This window comes from Ornithorhynchus anatinus, chromosome 10 (assembly GCF_004115215.2).
Source record: "Ornithorhynchus anatinus isolate Pmale09 chromosome 10, mOrnAna1.pri.v4, whole genome shotgun sequence".
Lineage (NCBI taxonomy): Eukaryota > Metazoa > Chordata > Mammalia > Monotremata > Ornithorhynchidae > Ornithorhynchus > Ornithorhynchus anatinus.
In genome coordinates, this window is record NC_041737.1 from 47,428,983 (window position 1) to 47,449,308 (window position 20,326).

At 43.4% G+C, this 20,326-nt stretch overlaps 1 protein-coding gene across 1 annotated transcript; it reads left to right on the top strand.

The window, feature by feature from the left end:
• Positions 1–2,109: 2,109 nt before the first annotated feature.
• On the top strand, positions 2,110–18,962 carry CPA2 (carboxypeptidase A2). The gene is made up of 11 exons (XM_029073591.1): positions 2,110–2,228; positions 5,294–5,375; positions 7,110–7,244; positions 7,994–8,089; positions 9,952–10,053; positions 11,431–11,529; positions 12,514–12,624; positions 14,070–14,160; positions 15,601–15,800; positions 16,212–16,296; positions 18,727–18,962. The coding sequence occupies exons 1-11, from the start codon at positions 2,164–2,166 to the stop codon at positions 18,912–18,914; spliced, it is 1,254 nt and encodes a 417-aa protein (XP_028929424.1). The 5' UTR covers positions 2,110–2,163; the 3' UTR covers positions 18,915–18,962.
• Positions 18,963–20,326: the final 1,364 nt, after the last annotated feature.

The following is a 20,326-nucleotide window of genomic DNA, read 5'->3' on the forward strand; positions in this document are numbered from 1 at the left end:
ATACTTTGAGCGTAAGTAACCCCACCAAGTCAATATTTTCTCCCATTGTAATCTGAATAGAAACGGAAGCTGCCAAAAAGCTGATTCTAGCCCACAAATAGACTTTAATCTCTATTTTTCAGTCCTTGGTTTTATCTTAAACCATTTATCTGAATGGATGATGTGAAATGAATTTTAAAGAAAATATTAATCAGGAGAGTTAAGGGAATTTTGAGTATAAACTCTATAAACACGCCTTCACTTCAGGTATGACCCCTGAATACTTCAGGTGAATGAGAGATAATTGCACAAGTTCCTGTAGACCACAGTGCTAGTTGCTTGCCCTGTGCCCATGAAAGTATGCCAAGTTACCTTTTCTGGGGCCTTTGCCACGCAGGGTGAGCATTGCTTAGACATCGAGTGCTATTGAAAGGCACTGTTCTCTCTCTCTCTTTCTCCCTCCTTTCCTCCCTCCCTCAGCAAGAGGCCAGACAGGGTCTGGCTCTCTTTCCCAAGACTTTAGTCTAAGGAGGGAGGAGAAAAGGAAAAGTAGCTGTGGTAATAGTATTTATGAAGTGCTTATTGTGTGCAGAGCACTGTACTAATTGCTGGGAAAGAATACACAGGTGGGAATTAGACACGGTCCCTGTTGTCCCTCTAGAGGCTCTCAATTTAAAAGAAGGTTTATCCCAGTACTATCAGGGCTTGCCCTTGAAGTGCTTTGGCAGCAGCCATGGTGCTAGTTTGTGCCAAGCTACCCTCATTCCCTTTGCCTGCTTTCTTCTTTGCCCATCGGTGTCTGCATTGGTAAGATGGCTGGCAGGGAAAACAAGTGCAGTCTGCGGTCACAGAAGAGAAAGTTTTTGAGACCGCAGCAGCAGCAGACACCACTGTGCCATCACTCATTTCATAAAACTATCCCTGAGTATGAAACATAGAGGGTCAAGGAAAGCGTAAGGGTATCTTTTCCACTTTCATCTGTAAAACAGGGGAAAAAGCAAAATTGAAAACAAAACTGTCCTTTGTACAGCTAGAAAGAGCAGAGCCCAAATACATCAGGCTCTACTGTTTCAAGGTAGAGGACAGCAATCCCAGATGGTCCTCAAAGGGAGAAGCAGCGTAGTCTACTGGAAAGAGCACAGATCTGGGAGTCAGAGGACTTGCGTTGTAATCTCAGCTCCACCACATACCTGTTGTGTGACTTTGGGCAACTCACTTAACTTCTCTGTACCTCAGTTCCTTCATTTGCAAAATGGGGATTGAATACCCATTCTGCCTTCTACTTTGAATGTGAGCCCCATGTGGGATCTGTTTATCTTGTATTTACTCCAGCACTTAGTACACTGCTTGGCACATAGTAAGTGCTTAACAAATACCAATATTATTATTAGCATCCCTTCTACTTCCGTTCCTATAATCTGTCATATGAAACAGAACTATAATCTGTTATATGAAATCTTCTAGCTCTGCAGCACTGCACATGAAGGCAGATGTCAGGTAGGACATTTTATTGGCAGAATTCAGTGGTGATATGAGCATGACAATATATAATACTTCACCTCCAAATAAAATAACTAAAACCTGTCAGTTGTACTTTTCAGGCCTTTACAGTAATGTCATTTTATTCTCAGATGACTTTAACCGTCACCAAAGAATCCAGACTATTCCTATGCCTTGACATGGTCCTGTGCATCCTGGATAACGGATAAAGGTCTGAATAAATACAATGAAGAAGGTTTGGGAACCAGCTCAGATATTCAAAGAAGTCTTCAATTTCCTGGAAATTGAAGTCTGGGATTTTTGCTGGATTCAGTTTGTGGCCCTTTAAGGCATCAATCATCAAAATAGCCAACAGACAAGTTAGAAGTGTCGCACTCCCGAGTCCTTGGTGTGATCTAAGAATTCATGTTTTCTTTCCCAGCTCAAAGAACAAGTTTCTGTGTTCACCACCGATGATTTATTGTTCATCTCATCATCAAATCACAGAATGGAAAATTTGCTGATTAGTGAGACCAGGCACAATATATATCTTGACTATTACCTTGAGAATTTCTGAAGAATGTGGGAATTCTAGCATGTGAACAATGTCCCCAAATGCTTAGATAAAACACACTTCAACCACAGTCCCTATAAATAGAGATTGGTCCGGGCTTTGGACTCTCAACGCCGACCAATTCTTCAAACATGAGGTGGATCCTGGTGCTTGGTGCCCTTATTGGGCACATCTACTGCCGAGAAACATTTGTTGGGTGAGTTATGTTTCCGGGGGTCCATCTGAGAAAGACCTGGGCGATTCAGGTCCTGGGGACCTGAGATACAGCCTGTTGCTCCACTGTGTTGCAATGGTCATTTAGAAAAGTGCCCTTCCAACAGGAGCAGGGTGGCCTAGTGGAAGGAGCACAGGCCTGGGAGTCAAAGGATCTGATTTCTAATCCAGGCTCAGACACCGTTCTGCTGTGTGTCCTTGGGCAAGTCACTTCTCTTCTCTGTGCCTCCGTATCCTCATCTGTAAAATTGGGGATTAAATCCTACTCCCTCCTACTTAGACTGTGAGCCCCATCAGAGCTGGCTGCCCCTTGTGAACTGGGGGTGACGTTATGGGCTAAGCTCATGGGCAGGGAACGTGACCCCAAATTCTGTTGTACTTTTCCAAATTCTTAATACAGTGCTCTGAACATAGTAAGCACTCAATAAATAAGATTGATCGATTGATGGCAGGGTTTGTGTTTGGAGCCAAGAGACAAGTACATCATCTTGGACTTTCTGTGGGGTGTGGGCTCTGTTTTTGTGGGGACTTTGGCTTGTGGGGTTGGAAAGGAGAGAACAGAAATTGGAGTTTTTTACCACTACTATGTAGGAAAGGATCTAAGAGACCCAGGAGATAAACTTCTTTTGCAAATTCCCCAAGATAGGAAATAAAATGGATTGAGATAATAACAATAATGTTGGTATTTGTTAAGCACTTACTATGTGCCAAGCACTGTTCTAAGCTCTGGGGGAGATACAAGGAAATCAGGTTGTCCCCCGTGAGGCTCACAGTTTTAATCCCCATTTTACAGATGAGGTAACTGAGGCCCAGAGAAGTTAAGTGACTTGCCCACAGTCACACAACTGACAAGTGGCAGAGCCGGGATTCGAACCCATGACCGGTGACTCCCAAGCCCGGGCTCTTTCCACTGAGCCACGCTGCTTCTCATTTAAAGATTAGTGAGAGAAAGGCATGACCAGAGATCAGATCTGACCTTTCAGCCCAATCTATATCTCTTATACTTAGGGTGGAGCAATGAAGAGATAGAAATAAAAATATCCATTATTCGACTGGAGAAAACAAACAGGTGCTTGGCTGTAGGTATATGGCAGTGTCACCAGTTAGACCTAAAAGCACAATCACAAATGCCTGTAAATTCATTATGGGCAGGTAGCATGGCTGCTAATTCTGTAGTATTGTATTCTCCTAAGGGCTTAGTACAATGTTCTGCACATAATAAGTGCTCAATAAATACCAATGATTGCTTGACCAATCCCAAGATCCCATTAAACAGAGTCGACCTGTTAAAGGGATGCTGCTCTCCCAAATGCTTAATACAGTGCTCAGCACAAAGTGCTCAATATACATCACTGACTGATTGATATAATGGGGTTCCCAACAATTTTATTTAGTTATTTAATAAGAATTTACTATGTGGTAAGGGTTGGATATGTTTTAAAACACTGGGTAAATACAAGAAAATGAAATCAGACCCCATCCCTGTTCTGAAGTGTAAGAGGTGGGGCAGCAGATGAGAAACATGAGGCCCAGAGAGGTTAAGTGACTTGCCCAAGACTGAACAGCATGTCAAGGGGAATAGAATCAAGGTTTGTTACTCCAGTCCCACACTCTTTCCCGTGAAGCAGGTAAAACAGTCAAACAATGGCATTTATGGAGTGTTTACTGGGTGCAGAGCACTGCGTTAAATACTTATTGCCCCTTTAAGTGCCTGGTGATTCCCACTTCAGATCTGTAATCAATCAATGGTATTTTTTACCAAGCAGTCAATCGGTGGTATTTATTGTGTGCTTATTTTGTGCAGAGCACTGTACTCGGCTCTTGGGAAGGTACAATGAAAACAATTTGGCAGTCACATTCCCTGTCCACAGTGAACTTTCAGTCTAGAGGGGGAAAAAGTTTATTGAACTCTATTTGAAACTTTTTTTAAGGTACAGGCTTAATTCCCATTTTACAGATGGGGTAATAATAATAATTGTGGTATATCTCAAGTGCTTATTATGTGCCGAGAACTTTTGATGTATATATCTAGAATTCTATTTATTTATATTGATGCTATTAATGCCTGTTTGCTTGTTTTGATGTCTATCTCCCCACTTCTAGACTGTAAGCCCGTTGTCTTTATTGCCAAATTGTACATTCCAAACACTTAGTACAGTGCTCTACACACAGTAAGCACTCAGTAAATTTGATTGAATGAATGAATGGATGAATGGATAAATGCTGGGGTAGATGAGGAGAATCATGTCCCATTTGGGACATCAAACAATGGCATTTATGGGCTCACAGTCTAAATAGGAGAGAGAACAGATATTGAATCCCCATTTTGCAGATGAGGAAACTGGGCCCCAGAGAAGTGAAGTGACCTACCCAAGGTCACACAGCAGACAAGTGGCAGAGTCGACATTATAACCCAGGTCCTTCTGATTCCCATCCCCGTGCTTTATCCACTCGGCCTCGCTGTATCTATTGGAATTGGACCATATCTATTTAGGGAAGCTCAGCCAATAAAGCTAGTGATTAAATGGGCAAGAATTAAATTTCTCAAGTCTAAAAATGCTTCTTACAAGACAGGATTGAGTCAGGGCATCTTCCACTACTGATACCTGTTCTAGAGAGAGCATTTCAACCTTTCCACGGTAAACCCCCTCCACTCACAGCTCCTCTGTTCACGTTCCAATTTCTTTCCTTTTATTTTTAGTTCCTTTTTTTTGAAAAATTTCATCAGAGCAGGTTTTCAATTTGTTATCCAAAGCTAATAAAACTTATCTGCAACAGGTGTTACTTGAGGTGAACCATTAGCAAGATAAAAGGAACTTTGATGGCTAGTTCCCTGCCAGGATGAAATATGGCTTTCAGCTACTCAGGCAAGCTGATATTCTTGAGGGAAGCAAAGCAGTTTTGTGGTCAGTACATTATCAGGTTGTTTTGGCATCAACCTCTTACCTGTTAAAGAGTGACAAATAGAGGAAGTATCATTATAGCAACCAGAACAACTGTTTCAGGTTGGTTTAAAGGTGAAGTATGTGGTTTGTTTTTCCTTTCCAGACATCAGGTTCTTGAGATCACACCAAGGAATGAAGAGCAGATCAGGAACCTGGAGCAACTAGAAGCACAAGATCATCTTGAGGTATCCATCATTTATTTCATCTATTTACTATTATTTTTAATCTTCCTATCTGTAATGTCTGTCTCTCCCACTAGATTGTAAGCCCTCTGAAGGCAGGGAACATGATGACTAAATCTATTGTGGTATTCCAAGCAGTTAGTGCTCTGCGTACAGTAAATCCTGAATAAATACCACTGATTGATTTGATGGAGAATGTTTTCCCAATTAATCCATCAATCAAGTGGTATTTATTTTTTTAATGGTATCTGTTAAGTGCTTATTAAGTACCAGGCACTGTTCTAAGTGCTGGGGTAGATTCAAGCTAATCAGGTTGGACACAGTCCCTGTCTCAACATGGGGCTTACAGTCTTAATCCCCATTTTACAGATGAGGAAAGTGAGGCCCAGAGAAGTGAAGTGACTTGCCCAAAGTCACACAACAGATATTATTGAGTGCTTACTGTGTGTAGAGCACGGTACTAACTTGGGAGAGTGCAGTACAGTAGAGTTGGTAGAAAAGATCCCTGCCAACATGGAGTTTACAGTTTAGAGAGGGTGACAGACATTAAAATAAATTACAGATGGGGGAAATCAATTAATCAATATTTATCACTCATATGGGCTAGTGTAAAAAGCATGGGCCAGAGAATCAGAAAACCTGGGTTCTAATCCCTGCTAAGCCAACTGCTTGCTCTGTAGCCATGGGCAAGTCACTTTACTTCTCTGTGCCTCAATTCTCCTGTTCTCCCTCCTACTTAGACTGTGAGCCCCATGTGGGACAGGGACTGTGTTCAACTTTAACTTGTATCTACCCCAGTGGCTAGAACAGTGTTTGACACATAGTAAGTGCTTAACAAATGCCTTAAAAAACAAAAAAATGGAATAAAACAACCAAGTGCTTGGAAGAGTGCAGTATACAACAGAGTTGGTATACACATTCCCTGTCAAGAAGGAGCTGGCAGAATATATGGGTAAGAACATAAGTGCTGTGGGATTGGGGACGGGATAAGTATCAAAGCCAGTCTGCCCAAAAAGAAGTAGAAACACTTCACTTCTCTGGGGCCCAGTTTCCTCATCTGCAAAATGGGGATTCAATATCTGTTCTCTCTCCTATTTAGACTGTGAGCCCATAAATGCCATTGTTTGATGTCCCAAATGGGACATGATTCTCCTCATCTACCCCAGCATTTATCCATTCATCCATTCATTCATTCAATCAAATTTACTGAGTGCTTACTGTGTGTAGAGCACTGTACTAAGTGTTTGGAATGTACAATTTGGCAATAAAGACAACGGGCTTACAGTCTAGAAGTGGGGAGATAGACATCAAAACAAGCAAACAGGCATTAATAGCATCAATATAAATAAATAGAATTCTAGATATATACATCAAAAGTTCTCGGCACATAATAAGCTCGGCTTCACTGACAGAGCATAGAGAATAAATTCTTCATCCTGATTTCTATGGGTACATCAGTGACTGATTACAATGCAAGGTTCACCTTGTTATAATGTTCAACTAGCCTCCATTTCAGTAACCTTTCAGTCTACTGAATTTTTCAAAGCTTTTCAAAGACACGTAACGTGCATCATGTCCATTGGCCAGTATGTCAATACTTAGTATTCCTGAAACCAACCTCACCTCAATAATGCAGTAGTACGAGGAGGTGCTTGGCTGGATAAAGGAAAAAGAAGGATTTTCTTGCCTCGGGAGAGGATGCTGTTCTAATGGCGTCTGCCTGATTTTTGCTTTCAGATTGATTTCTGGAAATCTCCTACCATCCCGGAGCAAACTGTTCATGTCCGAGTTCCCTTCACCAGCCTCCAAGATGTCAAAATTCTATTGGAGTCCCAAGGGATTGCTTACTCTATCATGATCGAAGACCTGCAGGTGGGTCTCCCTCTTCTCTCTGGTTAAAAATGTACCAACAAACTCCTTCATCCTTGATTTGGGAAGTGATCTCCCTGGGTCTGAACCATCCACCTGTCAAAAACTACTCCTCTTTGTCTTCCCCGAGTCTAACCACACATCTGGCCACCTACGGAAAGAACAACTTGAACCGACTCTGAAGTGCCCTCTCTGGTCTCCACAGTCTAGTTTCAGTTTTCCTTTCGATTGTAGTTTCTCCTGCTCCTTATCCAACTCTGTTACTTGTGTTTGTCCAGGGTTGCCAAATAGAAGGAGTGTAGTCTGCCACAGAAGTCATTTCACCTCTCTGGGCCTCAGTTACCTCATCTGTAAAATGAGGATTGACATTGTGAGCCCCACGAGGAACAAGAACTGTATCCAAACCAATTTGCTTATATCCCACCCCAGCGCTTAATACAGTGCCTCACAAATAGTAAGCGCTTAACAAATACCATAATAATAATAATAATTATTATTATTAAAGAATCCGCAGACAGTGACGGACCAGGAAACTTCAGGTTCTAGAATCCATACTAGTCATTGTTCTCTGGCCAGATCTCAAAGGATGTGACCGTGAGAGACAAATACCGATTTGGGTGGACTGTAGATCCAACCCAGAGTGGCCTGCCTTCTGAGCTGTCTGCGAGTCTTCTGGGATCACCCGTATTTTGAATATCGTTAATGTAAAACTTCCTTCTTCTAGCCAGACAATCCTCATCTGATTTATTTAGGACCTTCTGGATGAAGAAAACGAAGAGATGTTAATGAACCGGAGGCAAGAACGTAGTAGTGGCTTCAACTTTGGGGCCTACCATTCCTTGGACGAGGTAAATTCTCCTCTCATTTCCAGGTGCTACCTCCATTCCATCATTTATGGTTGTGGACCCAGTTCCTAGGTGCAATAATGCTATTGCAGGACAAACTAACACAAGGAATCTGTGAGAGCCAGGGTCAGATCACTCCACTGGACAATCAAAAATGTGCCTAGTTGTCTGTTGGGGGAAGCTGCGTTTTGGACCCTTTTCCAGAGAAGGGATGGGGTTCAGCAGCTCTCTCCCACCACACCTTCATCTCTTCTCCTCGTTTCCCCTCCTACCCTACTATCTTGTCCCCTCCCCCACTATAGTGTTCCTCTTTCTCATCCTAGTGTCTCTCCTCCCCCTCAAGCTCTCCTGGATATCACCAATCCCCCAAAATTTCAACTTTCAAATTCAGTGTAGGTCAAAGGTTGGTAAATAGCACCAGGATGCATTGCCCCACCTAAACTGAAAATTCCCTAGCAATTTGGTGGTTTCTCAGCTAATGAGGTCCTTTATATTCAAAGCTGTCCTTGAATTTGAAGAAGTCACTGAAGCTGAAAAGATCAATGAGAGACCTTCAGGCTTAAAGGCACTGTGCATGTGCAAAGGATGTCTCTTGCTGATATATTTGTTAGCTCAGCCACTGAATTTGAGCTAGTCAATCATTAATGATATTTACTGACTGCTTACAGTGTGCAAAGCACTGTACTAAGCACTTGGGAGAGCATAATACAATAGTACTGTTCTGTAAAATGAGGATTAAGACTGTGAGCCCCACGTGGGACATAGACTGTGTCTAACTTGACTGGTTTGAATATACCCCAGCATTTAATGCAGTGCCTGGCACAGAGTAAGCACTTAACCAACACCATAAAAAAGAGTAGGTGTAGAGATCACTGTCCACGAGGAGCTTACAGACACTTTCCTAAACTTTTTTTCTAATTTAAGACAGAGTGACTCTGATTATTCACAAGCTTGTTTTTAGAAAAATGAGATGAAATGTTGTAATATTATTAGCTTGTAAATTCTCACTAGGCTGTAAACTACTTGAAGCCAGAAGCATGACTACTCCAAAAAGAGGAGCTAACAGGGTGGGGAACAAGGTAGGGTGGTTGAACAAGGGGAGGGCTAAGTGGCTTGTGAGAGAAGAAGGCAGAGCTGTTAGTTTTGACAATGTCTGAAGAAGAAGGCCCAGGTTTCATTGGTGAAGCATGACACAGATCCCTTTTTTCATTACCTGTAAATACCACCCTACCAGACCCCTTGTGGTTGTGGCCTGGGAGTCCCCATCTCCACCTTGAGTTTTCTCCAACTTCACTAATCCTCAAATTGAAGTTGGTGGAATGAAGGGAGAAAGGAGAAAAGTCAACATGAGGCATGGCCTAGTAGAAAAAGACACTGGGCTGTGCATTAGAAGACCTAGGTTCTAATCGTACCTCGACTACTGGCCCTCCTGTGTGACCTGTCCATGCCTCAATTTCCTCATCTGTAAAATGAGGAGAAGACATCTGCCCTCCCTACCTTGTAGATGATGATCCCTGCCAGATTGGTAGGTCCCTATATCTAACCGGATCATCTAGTATGGTTAATCCTCTAGTATCATGGGGAGTACAACATCGAGGAACCCCTAATTAAGAAAAATTAACACATTGACCAATACCCCACATTTGCACAGTTTCTTCTGACATCCCATCCCATGTTCCATTCGCACTGACTCACATTATTTGAGAACCATGAAGCAGTGAGAACACTTGATATGGGAGAATGGACTGTATCTACCTCAGTCCTTAGCTCGATGCTCAGCACATAAGAACCACTTATTAAATACCACTGTGAACTAACTACCGGTTACTTATCAAACCTATTCCTGTCGACTCTTTAAATTTCAGATTTTCCAGCAGATGGACCGACTTGCTGCCGAGTACCCCACTCTTGTGAGCAAACTGAGGATTGGAAGTTCTTATGAAAACCGACCCATGAACGTGCTCAAGGTATGGGCTCCGGGTCTCTAGCAAATCCTCCTGGCCAAAGCTCCGGAATCCCCATGAGTTTGTTAGAGGCCCAGACTTTTCTAGATGGCAGTCACATCTGTTCTGAAATGCTCCAGCCGCCTGCCCTAGGGCCACCCCAAGATTCCTTTATGAGAAGAAACGTTACATTCCTGAAGAGGGGTCAGGACATGAAGGGTAGGCAACAGAAGCAATTTTCCTGAGGTAGTTTAATCAGGGTTTGCAGATTCTAAGATCTCTGATTATCACATATGATCAAGCGCCTAGTACAGTGTACTGCACTCAGCAGGTGCTAAACACTTACTACTTCTAAGGGGGGGGGGTCTGCTTTTGGCTGAGGGTTGGTTTTTTGGGGGGGGTATTTTTTTTGAGGAGAGAGTGTTATTTTAAAGAGACTATCCCAAATTTCAGTGAAGGGACCGTTCAGTAAGGCAGTGAACTCTACTGAAGGAAGCCACCAGTGCTCATTCCACTATCCCAGGCCTAGTGGAAAGCATATGCATCTAGAAGTAAGAGGACCTGGGTTCTAATGTCAACTCTGCCACTTGTCTGCTGTGTGACCTTGGTCAAGTGACCTCACTTCTCCGTGCCTTTGTTCCCTCATCTGCAAAATGGGGACTCAACCTCTTTTCCATCCTACTTAGACTGTGAGTCTCAATGGTACTTGATTATCTTGCAATCTACCCCTGTGCTTAGTACAGTGCTTAGCACCTTGCAAGTCCTTAGCAAATGTTATCATTATTTGCACCCAAGCAATACCTGATCCTCATTTCTTGGGAGGTTGCTCTGCTTCTATTCCACCCCAGATTTGCCAATGCTGAATCTCCCTCGGCCACACCTTTCCTTCCACCCCCTCTCTTTCATCACCCATTCCCTCTCCAATTCCCTCCCTTGTTTACACCTCCCCTCCTTATTATTTTTACCATGCCTTCCCTTACTCCTTTTAATATAGACGGCAGGGTTTGAGCACCTTGAGTAATGAGAAGTTCTTTGTACCGCAGCTTGAGCACCATGGAGGCGAGGGGCAGTGGTGCTTGAACTGATTCAGAAATATAGCCCAAACAATTATCAGCCAGGACCCACATCCCTCATTTACTAACCGAAATGCTAGTTTTACCCAGTTAAGAAAGACAAGAAACCTCATTGAGTCTTTTGCTGAAATAGAAAGGATCGAAGCCATGGTAGGACTTATAGTTTGCCTTCAATCTTTGGGAGTGAATTAGATACAGGCATCACAAGCTAATAGTTTAGCCCTGTTTCTGCTCTGGGTCAATTTAAATAGACTTATGAGGAGGAGGGAACAGAAGAGAGAAAGAGAGGGACACAATTGACTTTCAAAACTTTCTTCTCATTTTACAGTTCAGCACGGGAGGAAACAAACCTGCAATCTGGTTGGACGCGGGGATCCATTCTCGAGAGTGGGTCACTCAGGCTACTGCCCTATGGACAGCAAACAAGGTCATTGTGCTTTAGGTCTTTAGATTCTTCCTCTGGGGTCTGCCCAAACACTACCCCACTCCCTAAGGCCACTCAACATAGCTCACCTCCTACGGTGGCCAGCTGAGGTGAGGGGGACAGTGAGCAAGCCTGTGGGCAGACCCCTAAAACCTTCATTACCAGTCCTGCTTTCAGGATGTCGAAACAGTGGAGCACTGACTTTCCCTCCCCATCCCAGACCCTTTTTGCTCAGTCATTTGCTTGGCCCAGGCCAATAGTTCCCTCGAGGTGGGGGTGTGACTAAAATAAAAAATGCCGGTGGAAGGCAAGTGGTCCTACCCAAAACCAGAGGGAGGGAGTCACCTCCCTATTATAAGGGTTTGATATCATGAGACAGCTCAGTATGGATAAATCTTCTTACCAATGAATGGTAGCTGAGAGTGCTGGTTAAGTAAATTCTTCCATTCAATAACCTTTCACAAAATGGTCCACCGCAAAATGGAATGTCAGTTCACCAATTTTAAAAAATACACTAGCAGACCCAAACTGTAAATATAAATCCATATGTAGACATGATTTTATGTGGGAGTGTGTGCACATGAAATTGAAATGCAGCTTCTTATGAGGTGGTATGAAGTATTTAAGTTACATAGCAATGTTACAGTGCTCTGAACGCAGTGAACGCTCAAAAATATCACTGATTGATTGCCAGTTGAAGACAAGGATGTCAAGAATGTTTAATCCGACTGGATCTTCACCTGGATTGCAGTTGAATTTAGGTAGACAAATATTCACTAAGTAGAGTCAAACAATAATGCAGTCATCAAGGCTTAAATAATCAGATTCTCATTCTAAGAGAAAATTAGAAAATTGAATTATTTTCTATAGAAGTATTAGAAAATCACCCCCCGCCCCAGTATCCCACTGTTCCCTAAAACTTCATTCCATCCAAGACCAAGACAGGACAGTGAAGATGAGGCTAACAGGTACCTTGTCTCTGCTTAGATTGCATCTGATTATGGGAAGGATCCATCTATCACCTTGCTCTTGAACACCATGGATATTTTCCTGCTGCCTGTCACCAACCCCGATGGATACGTCTTCTCTCAGACCAAGGTGAGCAGCTCTTCTCCCTGTCCTCTGGTCTAATAAAGGGATCTCAAGGGAGTTGTAACGGCTTTTCCTAAACAAAACAAAATAATGCAGTTTGCCTTTGCAGAGTGACTTTTAGGCCATGAACATTGACCAGTTAAAGGTTAATCCTCAAATTGCAGCATGGTGTAGTGGAAAGAGCACTGGACTGAGAGTCAGAGGACATGCGTTCTAATCCTGCCACTTACTTGCTGTGGGTAGGGAATGTGTCTGCCAACTGTGTTGTACTTGCCCAAGCGCTTAGTACAGTGCTCTGCACATAGTAAGCGCTCAATAAATACTATTGAATGAATGAATGATGATGATGATGATTATAATGATGACCTTGGGCTAATCACTTAACTTCTCTGTGCCTCAACTACAGTAAAATTCTAATCTGTAAAATGGTCTCTGGCCAGGAATGCCCTCCCTCCCCAAATCCATCAATTACTCTCCCCTCCATCCAAGCCTTGCTGAAGACACATCCCCGAGAGGCCTTCCCTAAGCCCCCTGCTTTCCTCTTCTTCCATTTCCTTCTGCATTGTCCTGACCTGCTCCTTTTGTTCTTCCCCCCTCCCAGCCCCACAGCACTTATATACATATCTGTAATTTATTTATTTATGTTAATGTCTATCTCCCCTCCTCTAGACTGTAAACCTGTTGTGGGTCTGTTTGTTGTATTGTACTCTCCCCAGCACCTACTACAGTGTTCTGCACACAGTGAGTGCTCAATAAATATGATTGATTGAATGAATGAATGTGGAGGGTGGTGGTGCGACTGTGAGGCAAATGTAACGTAGAGGAGAGGATTTGGAAGGGAAGGTGAAGCATTCACGTTTGAACTAGACCGTAAGCTTTTTTATGGCATTTGTTAAGTGCTTACTATGTGCTAGGCACTGTACTAAGCGCTGGAGTAGATATAAGTTTATCAGGGTGGTCATAGTCCCTATCCCTCATGGAACTCACAGTCTTAACTTCCATTTTACAGATGAGGTAACTGAGACACAGAGAAGTGAAGTGACTTGGCCAAGGTACCCAGCAGGCAAGTGGCAGAGACAGGATTAGAACCCAGATCCTTCTGACTTCCAGGCCCATGCCCCTATCCACTAGGCTACACTGTTTCTGAGGGACTGTGTCTACCAACTCTGTAGTACTGTTCTCTCCCATGTGATAAGTACAGTGCTCAGTACACATTAAGTGCTCAATAAATATCATTGATGATAATCATGACCTGTTGAGCTTGAGGTACCAGCCATCCATCCATCCTTGTAGAGAAGCCTGGAGGCAGGAGGAAATGCGAGAAGACTGCAGAGGAAGAAAGAGGCCAAAACTGGTGATCCCCAAAGAGCTTTCATTTCTTCCTGAGTCATCTCAGTTTTTTTCTTTCTCTCTTCTCTGCCCATCAATTCTTTCTTGGTTTTCTTTTCCAGAATCGCATGTGGCGGAAGACCCGATCCCAAGTTCCAGGGAGCATCTGCTTTGGAGTGGATCCAAACAGGAATTGGGATGCAGGTTTTGGAGGTTAGACCCTAGGGAGCCTAGCAGTTATTAAAAGCACATCTCCAAGAGGCCTTCCCAACTAAGACCTCATTTCCTCTTCTCCCACTCCCTTTTGTGTCGCCCTTACACATGGATTTGCACTTTTTATCCACCCCTCCCTCAGCCCTGCAGTACTTATGTACATATCTGTAATTTATTTATTTACATTAATGTCTGTTTACATTAATATCTGTCTCCTCTTCTAGACTGAAAGCTCGTGGGCAAGGAATGTGCCTACCGTCTCTATCATATTGTACTTTCTTGAGAGCTTAGCACAGTGCACGTGGTAAAGGCTCAATAAATATGACCAAATGATTGGAAGTAGCCATCAAACTTATCCATCCCTTTGGACGTTGGCACTAGGACTGTCTACATGCTAGAACCCTTCCTTCCCAGGCTCAGTCCATTTTGGAATAGTTCACTAGCATTCAGTTGGACCCCCTATCCTGGAGCAAGCCTGGCTGCTCAATGATTAATTGATTGATTGATTGCTCGCACCCTGGCTCTAAGCACTGGTGTGCACAGCTCATATTACCCTGCTCCTCTTGTTCCTTCCATCGCTAAACTAACAGGGCTGAGGAATTATCTAAATAAATAATAGCACGATTGATTGACTGACTCTCTAAAACCCTAAGCTAGCCAGGAGGGGTGGGGGAGAGACATTCCCTGGGGAGCCTTGGGACATTTATGAGTCTGGAGCTAGAGAATATTTGCTAAGGATATTGCAGAATGGAGTAAAAACTTGCACTCGTCTTTATAGACATGGCTGCTTTAATAAATGGGTAAAGGAGGCAGCTGCTCACGGTCCACTGATATCAGGACCTCCCCCCAACCCCAAACTCCCAAGATGATCAAATGGATCGACCATGGCCATTAGTGGGTTACTCTGGGGCAGTCATAAAAGCCCTCATCTCTCCTCACCACTATCTGACTGCTAGGTTTTTTTAAAAATGGTATTTGTTAAGCAAATAGAGGAGTAACATGGCTTAGTGGGCAGAACATGGGCCGGGGATCAGAAGGTCATGGGTTCTGATCCTAGCTCTGCCACTTGTCTGCTGTGTGACCTGGGGAAAGTCACTTCACTTCTCTGAGCCTCAGGGACCTCATCTCTAAAATGGGAATTGAGATTCAATGTGGGACAGGGACTGTGTCCATTCTGATTTACTTGTATCCACTCCAGTGCTTAGTAGAGTACCTGGCACGTAGTAAGCACTTAACAAATACCATCATCATCATCAAACATGCAAATAGGAGGAGTAGGAGGAAGATCAAGGATCAGATAGGGAGCAGGGCAAATAATCCAAAATGAAATACCAGAATATATCAGATATTCTTTCTTAAGAGGAAGAACCCAATCAGCCTCTGGTTGCAAGCATCTCCAGTTTAGTAGCATCTCTGTACATTATATATTTCTGGGTGCAGGACCTGGAGCAAGTAAGAACCCCTGCTCTGATTCCTACCATGGACCCAGCGCCAACTCTGAAGTGGAAGTGCAGTCCATCGTAGAATTTATCAAGAACCATGGAAACATCAAAGCCTTCATCACCCTTCACAGTTACTCCCAGCTACTGATGTTCCCCTATGGATATAAATGCACTAACTTGGCTCACTTTGATGAACTGGTGAGTTACTGCAGTCCTTGGCCTTTCTGGTTCTGGCATTATTTGAAAATTAACCCTTCCCCATCCCCATTTTTCCCACTGCCCAAATAACAGGGAACAAAGGTCTACACTTTTGCTTCCCTGCACATAGGGTTGGGAGGGATACATGGTATGTTAGCTGGGGATGGCTATAGTCAATTAGCACTTTGGCTTGGGGAGAGTCCACCTTTGAAGAATTCATCAAATAAGAGGGTCGCTGGCCCTAAAACCATATTAGCTTCAAGGGACCCCAGCTAGCAGTCAGTTCAACGGGTCGCAGTTAAGGGAGAGCGAGCGGAATGGATCGTAAAACCATCACCATACCCGTTCTTCTGGGGGTGGCGAGCCCTCAGATGCTCTCCTTTCTCATCTTTTCTCAATTCTCTTTCGCAGAACACCTTGGCCCAAACTGCTGCCCAAGCGGTGGCAAGCTTGTATGGCACCAAGTACAAAGTGGGACCCATCTGTTCCATCATCTGTAAGTATCGGACATGCTCCGAGGTTTCAAAAGACCCATTCGTGGTGAGCGATGGCCAGTCAACTGGGACTGAACTATCATGGAAATCATTCAAGTCCAGAAGCTAAGATACTCTTCCTCCTCCTAGAAGATTATCCCCTTTAGTATCTAGTGATGGATTTTGTCTAGATCAGAAAGTGTAGGATTTATCTAGCTAAAAGCCCGGTTCCTAGGCTGCTTAATTCTATAAAGCACTTCATTAGAATGGAGTTGATTATGATGGAATTTCTCCCAAGGGTCTAAACTCCAAATCAAACAATCAGTGGAATTTATTGAGCACTTAGTATGTGCTGAGCACTGTACTATGCCCTTAGGTGAGTACAATCCCACATAGTTGACAGATATGTTCCCTCCCCACAAGGAGATTACCGTCTAGAGAGGGACGTAATTATAATTATTGTACTTATTAAGCACTTTCTATGTGCCAAACACCGTGGCACATAGACACGAGATAGCTAGTTCCTGTTCCACACAGGGCTCACCATCTGAGATCTATGGAGGAGAGGGATGCTACTCCATTTTACAAGTGAGGAAGAGAGTGTCTTCCAGCAGGCCAGTGGCAGAGCAGGGACTAAGATTAGTCCTGACAGGAGGATGGACTGAAGACCCTTTTGCTCCTGAAGCGTAATCCTAACAGAACTGAACTAAGGAATTCAGGGAGACAAGCCCCTTGATGGCATTCATAGTGGTACAATCTCCAAGATTAGCACTGGAGAGCGCTGTGTGGCCTTCCATATGAGACACGAAACCAGTCAGTAATGATAATGACATGTTCCATTCATATTTCCTGTGTCAAGTGAATGCTGTTTCCTGGCTTCATTCCAGTCTAAACAATCCCTATCTATCTACCAGTGTAGAATGGGTGCTTTTCTTCTTCACTCCCGCCCCCACAATGTTGTACTCACTGTAAGGAACACAGGAAACACCTGCCATGTTCCACCCTAGTTGTGGCTGCTTTTGGGTTTGGGTGGAAATATCTACCGCGTTCTGAATCCCCGTTAAGAATTTTCAAGACAGAAGGTGCTTTGGGAAGGTTACCTATCAATCATTCATTCAATAGTATTTATTGAGCGCTTACTATGTGCAGAGCACTGTACTAAGCGCTTGGAATGTACAATTCGGCAACAGATAGAGACAATCCCTTCCCAATGACAGGCTTACAAACTAATCGGGGGAAACAGACTGACAAAAACAAGGCAACGTAATCACAAAAATCGAATCAAGGGGATGTACACCTCATTAACAAAATAAATAGGGTAATAAAAATATCTACAAATGAGCACAGTGCTGAGGGGAGGAGAAGGGAGAGGGGGAGGAGCAGAGGGAAAGGGGACTTAGCTGAGGGAAGGTGAAGGGGGCAAGGGGGAGGAAGCAGAGTGCGGAGGGGGCATCCTCCTCCTCCGTCAACTGCCCCTTAGAGCTGCTGTCATGCTGGAAAGCATTCATTCATTCATTCACTCAATAGTATTTATTGAGCACTGTCTGTGTGCATATCACTGCACTAAGTGGTTGGGAGAGTACAATATAACAATAAACAGACACATTCCCTCCCCACAACAAGCTTACAGTCCAAAAGGGGAGAGTCATCAGGGCCCTGTCACCGCTGTCAGAACTCGTAATTGATGCTACTTGTAATTTAGGATCCAGAGAGGCCCTAAGTGGTCTAGACCCCTGAGGAAAGGCTTTACACACTCCCATGTAGGCTCAAGCCAAGTGAAGAATGTGGGAAAAAAGGCTCTGAATAGAGCTAGACTCCATAAACTAGGTGGATTAGTAATTGTAGCATTTATTGAGTATCATCTGGGTGTAATGCACCATACTAAGTGCTTGGAAAATACAAAATAAGGTGTAGAAAGTGGAAAGTGAGAAGCAGCATGGCCTAGTGGATAGAACACACAGCTGGGATTCAGAAGGAACTGGGTTCTTATCCTGGTTCTGCCACTTGTCTGCCACATGACCTTGGGAAAGTCACTTCACTTCTCTCTCACTTACCTCATCTGTAAAATGGGGAGTAAGGCTGTGAGCCCTATGTGGGACATGGACTATGTCCAACTTGATTAGCTTATATCTAGCCCAGCACCTTATTACAGTGCCTGGCATATGGTAAGTGATAAATAACAAATACTATTAAAAAAGTTATAGGCTCTTAAGAAACTTAAATGTATATTTAGTAGAGGAGCTGACACTTTAGTTGTCCACATGAGAACTTCCTAGAGATGGGTATTGTGTGGATAAAATGAGATAAGATGCAAAAGAGGTCTGAAAATTTCAGAAGCGCAATTTACATTTCAAGGTGCTGTTTTTACTATGCCATTATTATTGGTGTTACTTCACTTGGGGGTGATCCCAGAAAGTCATCGGAATCGAATGCTGTTCTCTTTTGTCCTTCAGACCAAGCCAGTGGCGGTAGCATTGACTGGTCCTATGATTACGGCATCAAATACTCCTTTGCCTTTGAGTTGAGAGATACAGGTCGCTATGGCTTCCTCCTGCCAGCCAATCAAATCATTCCTACTGCCGAGGAGACCTGGCTGGGCCTGAAGACTCTAATGGAGTACGTGCGAGACAATCCATACTAGAGGAAGAAAAAAGATCCCTGGGATTAAAATAGCATTTTCCAATGAAAACCACTGTTTCCATGTGATGATTTCCTCCTCAATTTACTGGACTGCAAAACCCAGGTTAGGCCTGATGTCTCAGTGCCGACTGTCATGTGATCTTGGCATATGCCTTTTGAGTCTCTCACTGAATCTTTCCAAGGGCAGCTGGTCAGGTTGCCATTGGGAGGTGGAGCCTGGGTCTCATGTAGAACCACTGTGTGGAGATCTTGGGCCTTGAGAGGAACCTCTGTTAGAGTGCATTGACTCCATCTTCCTCCTCTGTGTATTAAATTTACTCTGCTAGGTCAAGGCAGAAAAGTAGTGGTGGTTGAGACTTTTGCGGGGAGGGTCTAAGTGCATGGAAAGCTGGAAAACACCCAATTAATTGGGATCATTCAGATCCTTAAGTGGAGTTGAATGATCCATTTGGACCCCTTATATGGAACACAAAAGTTAGAGAAGTGAGATGCCTATGTGTGCATGTGTGTGTGTGTGTGTGTGTGCGTGCGTGTGTAGAGTAGGCCCTGATGAAGAAGTGAGTAGTTAAGAGAATAAGTAAGTTTGCATTTATCTTCCTTGCATCAGCATCATTTATCTACCTCAATAATAATCCAATTAAAAGAACTGAAAACGTCATGAAAAGAGTGAACCAGTGAAGTATTTAGGGAAAAATGAAAGGGATCTTAGGAATTCTTCTGAGCTACTTGTCTGTAGAGAAGTACTCTGGTCTAACTCTCTTTCTCTCTTATCTCATACCTAAAGGAGATTGTTCTCATGTCCCACCCTTACAGACTCTGAATTGTTGTTTCCTTGGGTCTCTCACAAATCATTAGAACCAATCAAGACCCTAGCAAAAAGCTCTCCAGCATCAAAGAACGTCCTTGAGGGTAGGGAAAAAGTCTCCTGTTTCCGTTGGCCTCTTCCACTATCTAGTAATGTGCTCTGCACCTAGAAGGTGCCCAATAAATGCCACTGATTAAATGATTGATTGACAGGGGTAAATGATGATGCAAAGATCGTTCAGCCTGTGTGGGGCCTTCTGTTAGTCCCAGTGCCAAAAGATTAACGATGAAACCTCATCTGAATAGTCAGAAAAAGATCATGGATGATATTTTAAGAGGCAGTGAAAATTCCTGTACAGTTTTGGGACTCTCATCCTAATTACCCTCTGTGGGAAACAGTGAACACAGACCAGCTGAAAAGTGAAATTCAAGAGGATTCGTTCATTCATTCATTCAGTCATATTTATTGAGCACTTACTGTATGCAGAGCACTGTACTAACATCAACCGATAAGTGATACTGCTAGGACACTCTCACAAAACTTCAAAATGGTCTGAGGATCTAAATTGGAAATCCTCAATGACTCTGCACACCTAGCACATCAACATA